Source organism: Cololabis saira, chromosome 19, assembly GCF_033807715.1.
Source record: "Cololabis saira isolate AMF1-May2022 chromosome 19, fColSai1.1, whole genome shotgun sequence".
NCBI classification, from domain to species: Eukaryota; Metazoa; Chordata; class Actinopteri; order Beloniformes; family Belonidae; genus Cololabis; species Cololabis saira.
This window is the reverse complement of record NC_084605.1, coordinates 14,822,319-14,836,996: the sequence shown is the minus strand read 5'-3', so window position 1 is coordinate 14,836,996 and position 14,678 is coordinate 14,822,319. Positions and strand designations below refer to the sequence as shown.

Below are 14,678 nucleotides of genomic sequence, written 5' to 3'. Positions count from 1 at the left end.
ATACAATCAAACAAGGGAACAAACATAAAACATACATAATAGCAAAGTAGATTTAGCAGCATTTAAAAGCAGCATGGATTGTATCTAAAGTAACTTGAGTTTAAAGTGACTTGAGCAAAAAATGCATATTACAATAATAAAATACCGGTGATATTATGGTACTGAGAGTATCCAAGTTGTGTGACATATAGGAATGGGTGATATTTTACCGTTCACGATTTACCGTCAAAAAAATTGCTCACGATAAGAATTTTTCATCTCGCGGTAAAAACGATAAATTCCCGTTGATGAAGTTTTTGTGTAAAGCTGATTTATGGTTCTGTGTTAAATCCACGCACAGCGTGAAGGAAGGAAGGAAGGAAGGAAGGAAGGAAGGAAGGAAGGAAGGAAGGAAGGAAGGAAGGAAGGAAGGAAGGAAGGAAGGAAGGAAGGAAGGAAGGAAGGAAACAAGGAAAGGAGGAAGTAAAGGAGAAAAGAGGAAGGGAAGAAGGAAGGAGAGAGCAGGAGGAAAGAAGGAAGGGAAGGAAGGAAGGAAGGAAGGAAGGAAGGAAGGAAGGAAGGAAGGAAGGAAACAAGGAAAGGAGGAAGTAAAGGAGAAAAGAGGAAGGGAAGAAGGAAGGAGAGAGCAGGAGGAAAGAAGGAAGGGAAGGAAGGAAGGAAGGAAGGAAGGAAGGAAGGAAGGAAGGAAGGAAGGAAGGAAGGAAGGAAGGAAGGAAGGAAGGAAGGAAGGAAGGAAATGAGTGATGACGTTTTTGTGTAACAAACATGGCGGATCTGAGAGCGAGATAGATTTATAGTTGAAAAGGTGGAGTTGAATTTATATTTCTTTTATCGTCATTTTTATCATTATCGGGATAAATGCCAGAAATTATCGTGATACATTTTTTAGTCCATACCGCCCATCCCTAGTGACATATAAAGCGCGTGTTGCATTGCACATTGCCCTAGTACGTACACATTAAAACAGATAATTAACATTAAGACAAACTACACAAGTTTAAGCCTGGTTGTGATAAGAGTGTTGTTCCTCTGTGCGACGGCTCTGGAACGTCTGATACCTTGAGGCGGTTGTACATTTACATGCTGAAAGAAGCCTGTTTCTTTGTGCTCACCTTAACTTTTAATTGAAAGCATGCGGGTACAAGTTGTGACATCACAGTTGCTCTGGAAACCGACATATGCAGCTCTAAACAAGAGGGACTTGAGCGCCGGAGCCTGCAGGGCTGCACAGTATGGCAGAAGAAGTCAGGACCATTCTGGTCCCCCTCTTTTCTAAAGACATCATATATTGTTGTTCCCTGTTCCATCGGTTGTCCAAAGGCTCTTTTTAGTGCAAATAAACTCAACATTGAGCTGAGAGAGTTAGAAGTGCTATAAAGGCAAAATGAGTATCTTTGATAAGTCAATGCAATGAAGCTATTGTTTACCAGGTTTGTTGGAGGTCAAACCGATGCGATGCACGGCCTCGAAGCATCCAGAGACTGAAAAATTACTTTTCCTAAATGTGAGAGGTGTGCTTTGTCCTTTTGTTAGAGTTTAAAATAGAATCACCGATGCTGTTGGTCATTTTTAAATGGATGTGTATCTCTGAGATTATTTTTTATATATTTTTTTACCCCACAATTTAAGAGTCCAGGTCTTCCTCAAATATGAATATGAGCAGAGTATATTTAACCGAGCTGCAGAGGTGTGTATTCAGGGTCACGTTTCACTTGTCTGTGTGTTTTCAACAGACCTGCTAATATTGATGTTTCTCCTCTAAAGTTCCAACAAGGATTCACTTGTATAAATGTTAACGTGATCTAATGTCTCACCAAAAGCAAAGAAAAGAGGAGGAATCAGGCGTCAGATTTCTCTGGTGTCCCTGCATGTGGACCTGGATGGAAGTGGTCTACACTATAACTTTTACTTTCATCCCATTTTGCTTTTGCTGGCGCTTGCGAACCAACGTGTCGGGAGAGAATCTCCACTTATGAAAGAAATGTTTGCTCTTTGTAGATCCTCCACTCTACAGCTCAGCACGTAGTGAATGACTGGTCTGTTAGCAGCGCAGCTCCATCCCTTATTTCTCATTTTGAAGCATGACGGGCCACTTGCACCACCGTATAGCAGCACAGTGACGCCCACTGCTGATTGGCCGGCTGGAGACGTGAAGCAAAGGCCGCCAGACGCCGCAGAGGCGGCTGCGGCTGCGTCTGCACGACGTGCCGGCAGACTTTTGAGAGGAACCTGCTCTCTCAGCCTGCAGCTGTTTATGGGAAACGGTCCCACATCCACACTGGCTTCGGCACCTTTTGTCATGCAGCGTCAAAAAGCTGCAAATTCACTTCACACCAGCGTCTTACGCAGACAAAGACGAGAGCCAATAAAACGGCAACAATGGGTGTCACTTCAAAGTCTGAGCCTATTTGTATTACCAGATTTGGTTTGTGTGGGCTGCACTTAGGAGTTTACTTCAGCCAAAGTCCACTCTCTCCCCGACCACTCGGGGTATCTAGCTGCAGAGGTGCGACATTTATGGCGCTTTTCCACTAGTACCTAGTAGCTACTCGGCTCTACTCAACTCAATTTGGCCTGGTGTCTTTCCATAACAATTCAGCACCTGGAGCAGAAGTAGGAGGTTGGAGCGAAGCTGCTGTGACGTATTTGATTGTGCATCTAAACGAAGAAGACAACAAAACTAAGGCCACGTTTACACGTAGCCGGGTATTTACAAAAACGGATATTTTCCCCTCTACGTTTTCAAAAATATCCTCGTTTACACGGACCCGCATGAAAACGCTGTTAACGTCATGCCGGCCAATCAGAATCCTGGAAAAAACATCAACAAATGACACGTGTAACTTCCAGTTAAGGCTGATTTATGGTTCCGCGTTACACCAACGCAGAGCCTACGGCGTAGGGTACGCGGCGACGCACACCGTACGGCGCGCATCGCCGCGTACCCTACGCCGTAGGCTCTGCGTCGATTTAACGCGGGACCATAATTCAGGCTTTACTTCCAAGACGGAACGAGAGTCTTTTATATAGAATATAAAACAGGTAAAATACAAGAAAATATTGACGGTGGCCAAACTAATTGTAAACACAGGTCGCACACATGACGCTGGTGAGTTTCTGGTGCATAATGTGACGTTCTGAAGCTTAAATCTCCGTTTTCCTCTGTTTAGACGCAAACGTGAGTTTTTGAAAATCTCCACTTTGGCCGGAGTTTTCAGAAATGATCGTTTTTGGGGGCTTTGAGCTGCGTTTTCGTGTAAACGAACGGCCAAAATGCATGAAAACGCCTCCGTTTTTGCTTTGTGTAAACAGGGCCTAAAGATGTAGAACTTGGAGGAGATGATAGATGTGCTGCTGGGTCTCTGGCTTGTGTTCGATATCAAGTTAAAAAATGAGAGGGAGAGAAGTTTCAAGCAGCAAGGCTTTTTAATTTTTTTTAGTTTGTCTCGGCGCTGCTGAAAAGTCCGTTGGTAGCCATGAGCAGCTATGAAGTGACAGAGCTCCTTGTAGATCTGGTCGTTCCTTATCACCCGTCTACATTCCTTTTTAATTCTCTCCTCAGCCACCAGGTTTATGAACATCTGCACCTCAGAGTTGGATCACCAAACAGACTTTTGCGCTGCCGTTGTTGAATAAAATGAACAAGAAGCCGCCGTCAGAGTCGCTCTTTCACTGATGTCACATCCTGACTCAGACGTCTGACTCCCGACCCCCCGACCAGATACAGCCCTGGTGGAAAAGTGCAAAACCGAGGCGAGTCGAGTCGGGCTGAGTAGGTACTAGTGGAAAAGGGCCAGTCTGGAGGTTCTGGGGGGGAAATGCATTTAAAGTTGCAGATACGATGCAAAATTACAGGTGCTGGTCCTGAGCTGACATCAGAGCCAGTTCACAGTGGTCTGACTTATATACAGCCCTTCAGGAACCTTTACGGGCCAAAAAACCCTTCCTGTAGTAGGAGAAGTACTCAGGTTGGCCAACACGAACTTTCTCATGTGAACATAAATCCCATGAAAGCAACTCATCCGGACCAGAAACATTCAGCTGCTCGTACACTCGATGAAGATGGAGATTACAAGAACAAACAATAGATGGACAGACGTGTTGGTTAAGGCCTTGTTGGCGTGTCCAGCCGGGGTTTTCCTCTAATCTCAGTCGCTACCACCTCGTTGCATGTTAATAAATCAACACAGACACAAGCAGCATCCCTTGTTTACTTGTTTCTTATTCTTTTTCGTCTCATGTAGCTGCTGGCAGCAGCATTTCCAACGCTGGCTGGCGTTAATGAACGCTGTTACAAATCATCCTTATACCTGCAGTTTTGGGTGAGGTCCATGAGCGGCGGTCCAACAGTTTGATTCTGGGGTCCATTCTTTGCAAATCCATTTTTCTTAGTTTCTCCTCTACTGGCTCGACGCATCCTTGACTAATAATGCTGTTCGCAGTCGTTGGTTCTGAAACTGGAGGAGCAGCACACCCTTTGAAAAGTTTGTGCATATTGCAGGTTGTAAAGTTGTTTGCATGCTGCATATTCTGTTTGAGTATCAGTGGATCTGGAGTATGTCGTTTCAAACCCTGCCGCTCCTGATGTAAGCGGCGGTTGCTCCTCGTCCGGTGCAGCACCAGCTTTCCCTGCTCTGACCTGGTGCTTTCCTTGCGGTGGGCTGTCAGAAGATGAGGAACTGGTTCTAAATTTGGTGCTGGCCCAGAACCAGCACTGGAACCGCGTTGGTGGAAAAAGTCTTGCCAGAAACCAGCGTTGGCGTGTTCTTTCTTTACTTTTTGGGGTCCGATGCAGCGGCTGCGTCTGTTTCTGGAGAGTGTCTGTGCTGTTGCGCCATGTGCGCCGAGATGCTACAACATCAATGAAAGTCTCCATTTTCTGTAAGGTGATGAATAAACCTTTGCAAGGAGACATTGTATGATGTTCTGAACTTAGAAACCGGAGGGGGGGGGGGTTCAGTGTTGAGTCTTTCTGAGGCAAATAAACGCAGGACAGAAAGATAAAAGTGATATTTAACCCCCAGCTCTGGCTTCCCTTCCTAAGACCTTTCCTTTCCTGTCGCATTAATTAAAGACCTGATCATGACTGATTGCAGTTGTGAGGGATTCACCACAGTTGTAAAAGGTGGTTTACTGGAGGGAGTTTTTTTTTTTTCTCCTTGTCTGCCAGAGCAGAGCGGAAGCAGGAGAGAGACGGGAAGGGTGAAGCTGTGAATGGCAAGAGTTCAGGAGCGTGTAACGTCTTGTCTCTTTTTTTGGCCTTTAGGTTTATATAACTAGGGGCTGCTTCGCTCCTCCCAGGATCTCCCACTGGGGGGGGGGGGGGGTCATTCAAGGTGCCTGGAAGCATCGGGGAGAACATGCATCCGTGCTCACATAAACACACTTTCCTTCTTGTGCTGACTTGCATCTCAAAGCCCCTGGTGAGGTGTTCCTGGAAGCAAGTCACATCCACCAGCACACACACACACACACACACACACACACACACACACACACACACACACACACACACACACACACACACACACAGGAAAGTGTGCAGACACAAACAGGTTGCGATAACGTCTCATCGTTCCTTTTCTCCTGCATCTTGGCGAGGTCCAGAGCGTTCCCTTCTGAACGCGTTGAAACTGGTGGAGATTATGGCTCGCTGGGTCTGCGGGAGCAAGAATCGCCCTCTCCTCCGTCACACTGAAGGCTGAATTATGGTTCTGCGTTAAACCTACGCCGTTGGGTACGCGGCTACGCGGGAGTCTCTCCGTAGCCTACGCCGTAGCCTGACGTGCACCTCCCAAAAAATTTAACTACACGTCGAGGCGACACAGACCCAACGCAGACCGAGAGGGCTGTGATTGGTTTGCTTGGTAGCAACGCATTTCCGGTTCCAGTTCGTGAAGCAGTAGTGAACTTTCAGCGCTCTTTTCTTCGTGTGTTTGTGATTTATTTTTTTTTTGGGTTGTTTTGGTTTTTTGTACAATAGTTGTCCTTATCTCTTTGATTCACTGTGACCAGAAAAGCCGGAAGCTAAACAAAGTATCAACTAGCGCTCTGGGGGGGTTTTGCACCGCAGCGAAATGGAGTGACGGAGAAGTCCGAAGGGTTCACGACGGCGTCACGGCAATGGCAGAGTATTAGGGCCATGCAGGAGAAAATTTGAGAGGGGAAGATTTTTTTATTGTGCACAAAAAGTCGAAATGTTGAAATACAATTTCGAGAAAAAAGTCGAAATGTCGAGAATAATGTTGAAATACAATTTCGAGAAAAAAGTCGAGAATTTTCTCTCAACATTTCGACTTTTTTTTTCTTGAAATTTTACTTCAACATTAATCTCGTCATTTCGACTTTTTTCTCGACATTTCGACTTTTTTCTCGAAGTGCATAATGAAAAAAAAATCTTCCTCCTCCAAAATATTATTTTTATTTTTCTCCTGCCTGGCCCTAATACTCTTCTGTCGTCCCCCTTTAGGGCAAAAGACTGAAAAGTTAAAAGGAGTTAATATTATTACGTGGGAGTGAATCATAGGGGATGCATGGTTCATGTAAGAAATCAGTGAGGTTTATCAGAACGCGCTTCAGAATGGAGTCATCCCGTTTCCTCTGCACAGGAAGGAAGACTGTGAGGGCAAGAAAGTGGATTTGAGTTTCTTATTTCCTCTTTTTTTCAGTCTGCGAGCTTTGGTTTCACCCAGTCAGTGAGGGGAGAGAAATGAGGCTGCGGAGGTTGAATGCTGGGTCAGACTTGAATGAGGCTTGGGTGAAGGGCTGTGTTGCAGAGTCACGGCGGGTTCGGCAATTAAAAGAGACGTTTTACTGCACAAGCAAAGACTTTTGATCTGTTTTCGTTGCTCATTATCACAATGTTTAAAAATGGCCATCAAATTTTCCTCATTTGCACAATGATGCCAGTGTGAATCTCAAGTTATAAAAACCCATAAAAAAAAAACCCAGTCGGGCCATTAAATGAATGAATGTTAAGCACAATAATGGTTTACTTATAACTTAGTGGGTAAATCTGACCTCTCAACCCCTGGGGGGCAGTGACGGCAGTGAAATGATTAGGGCTTTTTTAGCGTGCATGTGGGACTCCAAAAGGATAATAAAAGGAATTTAAAAACAAAAAAAACCCAGGAAAGCGTTTGGGTAGCGTCCGTCCGGCCCGGCGGCACCTGGACCCGGCCTCGCCGGCTGCTTCTTCAGCCCGACTGCCTCATCAGGGCCTTTGAAAGTAATATCACACACAGATCACTGTATTGACTCAGCTATTTTTACTCCTGGATGTGAGACTGCTGGATATTGTGTCAGTCGTTGAAATGCAACCAATAATAATTTAGGAGGACAGGACACTTTTTTGTGTCGGTTTAGAAATCGTCGCCAGATGACAAATCGTCTTTAACCATAACCTGCTTTAAGTTTTTGTTTCCTTTGTTTTTCTGGCTTCGTCTATTTTTGACTGCCAGTGATTCTTTGCCGCCGCAGCAGATGAAATCCAGACTGCTCTTAAACTTTCAGTCTCCAACACTTTGGGGACGAGGAAGTCCAATCCAAACGACCCGTTTGTCACACAGCTTGACTGATTTTCCTCGCTGGTTTGGCCAGAACAACCTGTTTCGTACGTCTACATCTCCGCAGTGGAACCGTGCAGAATGTGCAGAGGCCAAACCTGACCGTTTGTGAGTAGTTTCAGTCAAAAAGTTTGAAATCAGGAGGAAAAAAACCTGCACTAAACTCGAGCTCAACGTGAGTGTTTTCTATTGGATCAATGAGCTTAAATTAAAGGTTGTCACCTCTACGAAATACTAAAAGCTGGTGGACTGATATCAGCGATGTCATTCAGGAGCTTCTTGTTCTCCTGAATCGATGAAAGAAGTGCTGGCATGCTGAGAAAATCATGAAGCCAAGGTCACCTGAACGAAGACTCCAGTTTCATGGAGGAGAGAGGGAGTGAGAAGGGAGGAATGGAGCGAGGACAGAGTCTTGTTTAAAATATGAAAGTCTTAAACTGTTTCTTCTTTCATGATGTCATTTCAGCTCAAGTTCCTGACAGTGACGAGCAGTTTGTTCCTGATTTCCATTCTGAGAATTGTGAGTATTTCCATTTTCTGTCCTCTCGAAACTGTGAACATGTCTGTTATGCAGCTGCGTGTCTGGCACAAAAGATCCAGCGCGTGATGTAATTGTGACGAACATGGCAACAAAAGCACCACAAAAATCTAAAAACACACACAACAATACAAAACACTATTTTTTAATGCATCCAGAGGTGAAGTCGTTCATGTTTCAGGCAACATACAAAAATATGTGGAAAAAAACCCACAAAACTATGTCTTGTAGTCTGAAATGTATTTTTTCTGAAATGTGTGGTTTTGCTCTTGGCTCATTCTGTACACACAACAGCTTGTTTGTCCTCAAATTGCTTTATTGGCGAACATCTTCTTAAGAACGTCTACAAACGTTCTTACACGCCAACCGGCCAAACGCACTGTTTCAAAGGATCTTCTCCCACTCCATCTGAGACTTCAGCCGCCTTGTAGCAATAAAAGCAGAAGCTCATAAAACACTGTCATCACTTAACATCTAACCTCTGACCAGAGGCATACAAGCAACGGGTGCGCGTTAGCGCCAAAACGCTCGGGAATCAGCTTCTCACTTCCACGTCAGCGAAAACTCTAGTGGGCTAATCTGAAACAAATATTGCAATGTGGAAATACTGTTAACTAGTGTGGGAAATCCTCTCTGGTGGACATTTCTGCTGAAGTCCTGCTCACTCACACACTTCCTCGTCTTCTTACGCTGTTTGAAAGCCATTTACAAATCTGTGGGCATGAAATGGAGAAATTGAAGACGCGACTCGTCTGTGAGCTCAGTCTGCAAATCACGTGGATAAATCATGAATTTGGGCGCATTTATTAATGGAGAGCACAGATGGATTAACCAGCGGTCAGCCCTGAAAGCCTTTTGCGTTTCTACTCAAGGCAATAAACGCTCAGCACACACGAGCAGAGGTTGTGCGTCCTGTCTGGGTCTCAGCGCAGTTTCCCATGGCGGCAATAATCAGCTGATCCGCCCTACTTCAAAGGGATGCCGTCGCTAATAGAAAAGTAAACATTAAAGAGCCGTTTCGAGTCGAATGGTAGCGAGTGATGGTTGTTTGTTCTCTATATGTGTTGAAAGGGAAGTGGTCGTGCCACTTGGGAGCAGTCACACAAAAAAATCAATTTCAAAAGCCGAGGCCCGGGCTACTCTCGCTGTGCCGTTGATGCAGGCGGTCCCTCCGCTTCGCTCTTCCACCAAAAAGACGGAAGTTGTTGTAGACAAAGAGCAAAGTAAAAGAAATTGCTAAGATATTTAAAATAGTCCTTCTCGTTTCCTTGTTTGTCGTTCCTTTTGCATCTTGCATTGAACCGTTCTGTGGGCGAACTTTCAATCAAAATTCCTCCATTTAGGTATTCGTTTTGCGTTCATAAGAAAACCTGAATTCAATTAATTTCAATTCAATAAAATTTTATTTATATAGCGTCTATCTCTAGGCGCTTTCCAGAGACCCAGAACATGACCCCCAAGCAATTATTACATAAACAATGGCAGGTAGAAACTCCCCTAGTGGGAGAAAAACCTTAAGCCAAATAGTGGCAAGAAAAAAACTCCCCTTTAGGAGGGAAGAAACCTTGAGCAGGACCTGGATCGTAATGAATAAACCCTGCAACTGGAATGCCTCAAATATCTCAAATACCTTTTAACACGTGCATGAGGTGGTTCTTCAGACACATCGGCGGTCCAGTTGGTTCTGAAAGTGTAATGGAAACACTTCCATCTAAAGTCATCAAAATGTGGGCTCCAGCGGTTTTGGCCTCATTGATACGATGTAGCTGTGCTATAACACGGAAGGGCTTAACCTCTGAACAATCCTTTTACTGATCGCCTGCTGCCTTCGTCTTCTGTTGACCGTTTTCTCAACAGCGACAGCGGCGGCCGCTATAATTTGTCAAAGACTAAAGGTATTTTTGTCCATCTCCTTCAAAGCCCGGATCTCTTTCATTCATTGTTTTGAAGAAACGTCTCGCAGGATGAGTTACAGAGATATGGACAGAGAACTCGGAGAGTTTCCCTCATAAAAAGAGAAACACCCTCCAACGGAAACCCCGACCCGTTCAGCGGCACCTTTGTCACAAATTCAGGGTTGCGTATTTCTTTTGGGGGAAAGTGTGATGGAAGCGCGACTACTGTTTTCTTTGGAGGACTGCATGGAAGTCCTTCTCTGCTGGGTGAATACCCATAATCCATCACCTTCTGGCATGAGCATGGTCATCGCTGAGTGAACTTGGGTGCCAGCATTATGTGCTTCCGTCATCCATTTGCATGCCTTTGAAAGAGTGAATGGGTACGCCCCAGGAAACCAGTACGGACGGATTCAGGGCCCAGGTACAAACACGGCCCTTTGTGCACGTCGGAAGGTGTAAAGATTGAGAAGCAAATTCTTTGGCTGCACAACTGAGCTTCTATTTGAATGGGTTTCTTTTCTGGTCGGCGGCCTGAACAATGGTGATTGAGAACCTGGGTGGGAGTCCGTGTCGCTCTACAAACACTTCTCTCTCTCTCGCTTTTTTATTTTTTCCTTCCCTGTCCTATTCAACTGGCGGCAGGCCTCTCCGTCCTCCACCGCCGACACTGAAATGGTTACCAGCGTCAAACTGGCAGCTTTAGGTGCCAATCAAACCCACTTCCTCCGACTGAAACCCCTGCGTCCTTTTGTGTGCAAACATCGTGTAACTTAACCAACTCCGAGTCACAACTGGTCATTGGCTCTGTGACACATGCCCTGTGCAACAGTGGGCCTGTCTGTTGGCCAACAATGGGGAGGAGGAAGTAAAGATGAACCTCGGGGCACGGAGGGGTCATGTCTACTTAACCCGCTGGCCTGACACCCAATCAGCTGTCAGGCTTCTGCTAACGGCTGACCCGGGTTTGATTTGCAAGGTCAGGGAGGCTTCAGTTTGACAGGCAGCCCGCTCATCCACCGCAGAGACACTCCTGCGTGGACAGACAGAGTCCCTGCTGATCTCAGTCCGTCTCCATTCAGCTCTGACTGACAGAGCGGCGAAGCTGACAAGCAGCTTTAAGTACATTCACCTCCGAGATCGCTGCCTTTCGAGAAGCCCGTCGCTTCCCACGTCTGGTAAACTCGAAAACAAGTGACTCACCTGTTTTTCGAAACTCACAAAACAAAACAAAGAAGCGAAGCCCTAATCCGAGGTGACCGGAGGATAATTGAAGCTTGCACTTGCTTTGAAAGCTGCACCCTGCTGAAATCAAACAGCGTTGTTTACTGAATCAAGTTGTTACCTGCTAGGGTGTGGCAGCGCTAACGGAGAGGGTGGGGGGGGGGGGGGGCAGGAGAGGCAGTCAGCGAAAGAGGAACAACACACAAAAAAAAGAGGCAAAAACACATGTTGGAATGCAAGATTAAGGAAGAGGAGGGGGCAACACAGAGGTTGTGCAATACCTGCACATCTGGTAAATGTATCTGGTCTGGTTCATTCTCCCCTCGTTCGTGGCTAACAAGCGCGCTCTGTCCTCAGGCTGCCACCGAGGACAGTTTACGCAGACGTGCAGCTTTAATGTCCCCTCTGACCTGCCTGAGCACGTCTCCAATCTAGCGGTGATATCGGCACGCCGCTTTCTCCCTGCCGATCTAACATGAGCGTCGTCTGGCCATGAAGGGGTTTGTTCCCCCTTTCGGAGGTCACCCTCCTCCCATTCTCTGTCATTTCCCTTTGTCTGAAAAGTGTACAGGTGCCTTCCAAGTATCTCGCACGCTTCCGCAGAAGTCATTTGGATGCGTCACTTGCTCGGTTCTGAATGTGTTCGGAGTGTCGGAGGCACTAAAGAGCCCCAGTTGGAGCGATTACTGAGGCTTTGCCTTCGGAGAGCTTGTTCTCCTTTGTTCAAGTATGTTGTTTACACTTGGAGCAGCTCGAGAGATGTGACCCATTCATAAATTTCTTCCCTGCGTGCGCAAAAGGAAGTGTGCCCCCCCTCCCCCCGAGCATTCCTCCACCTCCCCTCTCCGTCTCCTGCTTTCTCTTCGCCAGTCCTCTGCAGCTCTCTCTTTCTCCTTCAGCCTCCATTCATAAAAAAGCTCCTACAGTACTACAGAACCCCTCCACCCCCCCCTCCTGCTCTCCGAGTGGATACTCCAGACCCCTCCCTCCCTTCCTGTGTCTGTACAAACTAAGTCAGGTTTTTAGAAGCGGGACCCCCGCCCCCGCCACCCCCCCACTCCCACCTCCCTCTGCACACACACACACACACACACACACACACACACACACACACACACACACACACACACACACACACACACACACACACACACACACAGACACACACACACACACACACACACGTTGAGTGTTCCAAGATGTGAACTAATCCAGTGATTTCAGAGTTGTGTGGGACGATTGTTTAGCTTTGTGCCTTGCAGTAATTATATAGGAAGTTGTGGCTATAGAACGCCGTCGCAGAGCTTCTCAGAGAGAGTAAGATTCAAACAAACAACAAAAAAAAAACAAGACAGACGCCACGAGAGCAGAGGGAGAGGAAATGCTCTCCTTCACGACCGATCTAATCGCTCTGCATGCGTTTTCTACCTGTGGACTTCAGGTCCCCGGTCGGTCTCACGAGGTTGTTGCCGTGGAGGCTTCGCAACAGTTAGTTTTTAATGTAAAAGATTTGTATTTGTTTGTTTTCTAAAAAGTTGGAAAGCTGTGAGGCGTTTTTATCGTACGTGCATTAAAAAGTGTGGCGTTGGCTGCGAAAGAGCTCAAACAAACAGGCTCGGGTTCAGGTTTTGATTTGGGAGACTACTGAAAAAGACTTCAATGTTGTTGATAGATTTCCTGCCGTTTGAGGCCAGGTTTACACATAGCCGGGTATTTACAAAAACTGATATTTTCCCCTCTACGTTTACATCAGATCGTTTGCAAAATCTCTTCATTTACACAAACCTGCATGAATACGCTGTTAAGGGGTGCTATGAGCAGCCAAACCTACAGGGGGCAGTGTAACGAGAAGCATAAAGTCATGCTAGCCAATCGGAATCCTAGAGAAAACCATCAACAAATGACAGGAAGTGGCCAAACAAATTGTAAACACATGACGCTGGTGACGTTTCTGTCGCATAATGTGACGTTCTGAAGCCTAAATGTCCGTTTCCCTCTGTTTGCAAGCAAATGTGAAGACGGAGTTTTTGCAAATCTCCACTCTGTTTTCAGAAATAATCGTTTTTGGTGACTTTGAGCTTCGTTTTCGTGTAAACGAACAGCCAAAACGCATGAAAATACCACCGTTTTTGCTACGTGTAAACGGGGGCCTAAGACAGAAGGAGGGAAATAAAGAGAGAGAGTGGAGAAAAAAAGACGGAAGGGTTCCAGTAAGTCAGCGCTGGCTGAGTCCTCCCTGCAGCGTGTCTCTGGCTCAGCGTGTTCTGCTTTGTCACGGCTCCACAGCCCTCGCCTTGTTTGGGTTGTTTTCCTGGATCCCGACAGGTCCTATCGGGCCCTGTTTGGAGCACGGCTGCCGGTTTGGCGACTCGACCCCCCCAACCCCCGCCCAGAAAGAGAAAACATGCAGCCCTGTGTTCTCCGTTTTCCAAAATACAGCTGCTATGCAACAAAGTGTGCACAAACATCCAGGTGCCTGCCAGAGCGGCACAGATGCCCGCTTCCCCGCTCCGGGGAGTCCGGGGAGCCCTGCGTCCTCAATGACTCGGTTTGTTGCAGCGTTTGTTTCATTTGAGGGTAAAACGGTTGATTTCTTGCACGCGGGCAGATGATTTCTTTTGACAACCTCTCGTGTACTTGCGAGTGCATGCACATGCAACCACACTTGGCCTGCTGTGCTCACACACACACACACACACACACACACACACACACACACACACACACACACACACACACACACACACACACACACACACACACACACACACACACACACACACACACACACACACACACACACACAGCGCCGCAGTTTTATGAATGGGCTGGTTGTGAAAGACTGGCTGAGGCAGCACATTGAGTGAAGGGGAGTAAACCTTCATTCATGACATTGACATGAGGTATTCCACCACTAACAACACCTTTTCTGAACCGGGGGCCCGTCTGCCTTTGTCTTCCTGCCACTGACATTATTTTATTCATCCCTGTAACTCCATGTAAGGCACTTTGCATTTTCTTTATTGAGTGTCGCTGTGTTTTTGGTTTCCTCATTTTTATTTCCCTCTTTTTAACACACTCGTAGATGGGTCCTTAAAGCGACAAGGTAACTGAGGAGGTAATCACACTTTACAGCGACGAATAATCACCTTTTTTTTCTTTCTTTTTTTTAAAAATCCATCCACTGAAATGACTTTTTCTAACGGCCAGGCATCGTTTTACAGCTCCCATGGGGAAGTAAGAGCTGAACTTCTCCTCCGTGTTGATTCAGAACAGCCCTGTCAAAGCCGGGGAGGGAGGGGGGGATGCAGGGCTTTGTGAATGGACAGCAGTGTGTGTGTTTTATTACAGGAGGGCCAGGGGGGTGTTTGTGCAGGGAAAGTGGGGTTTGGATGCGTCGGTGCATCCTCGCCACGTTCACGAACGCGGCGGTGCTCCTGCGTGCTTGTGTCGCTG

The 14,678-nt window shown here is 46.5% G+C and overlaps 1 protein-coding gene across 1 annotated transcript in view; it reads left to right on the top strand.

Annotated features, from left to right (window-relative positions):
- etv4 (ETS variant transcription factor 4) overlaps positions 1–14,678 on the top strand; it is a 57,906-nt gene that overhangs the window by 2,395 nt on the left and 40,833 nt on the right. The window contains exon 4 of the mRNA XM_061708967.1: positions 8,032–8,085. Coding sequence (XP_061564951.1) covers positions 8,032–8,085 — 54 coding nt within the window. The remainder of the gene's footprint in view (positions 1–8,031; positions 8,086–14,678) is intronic.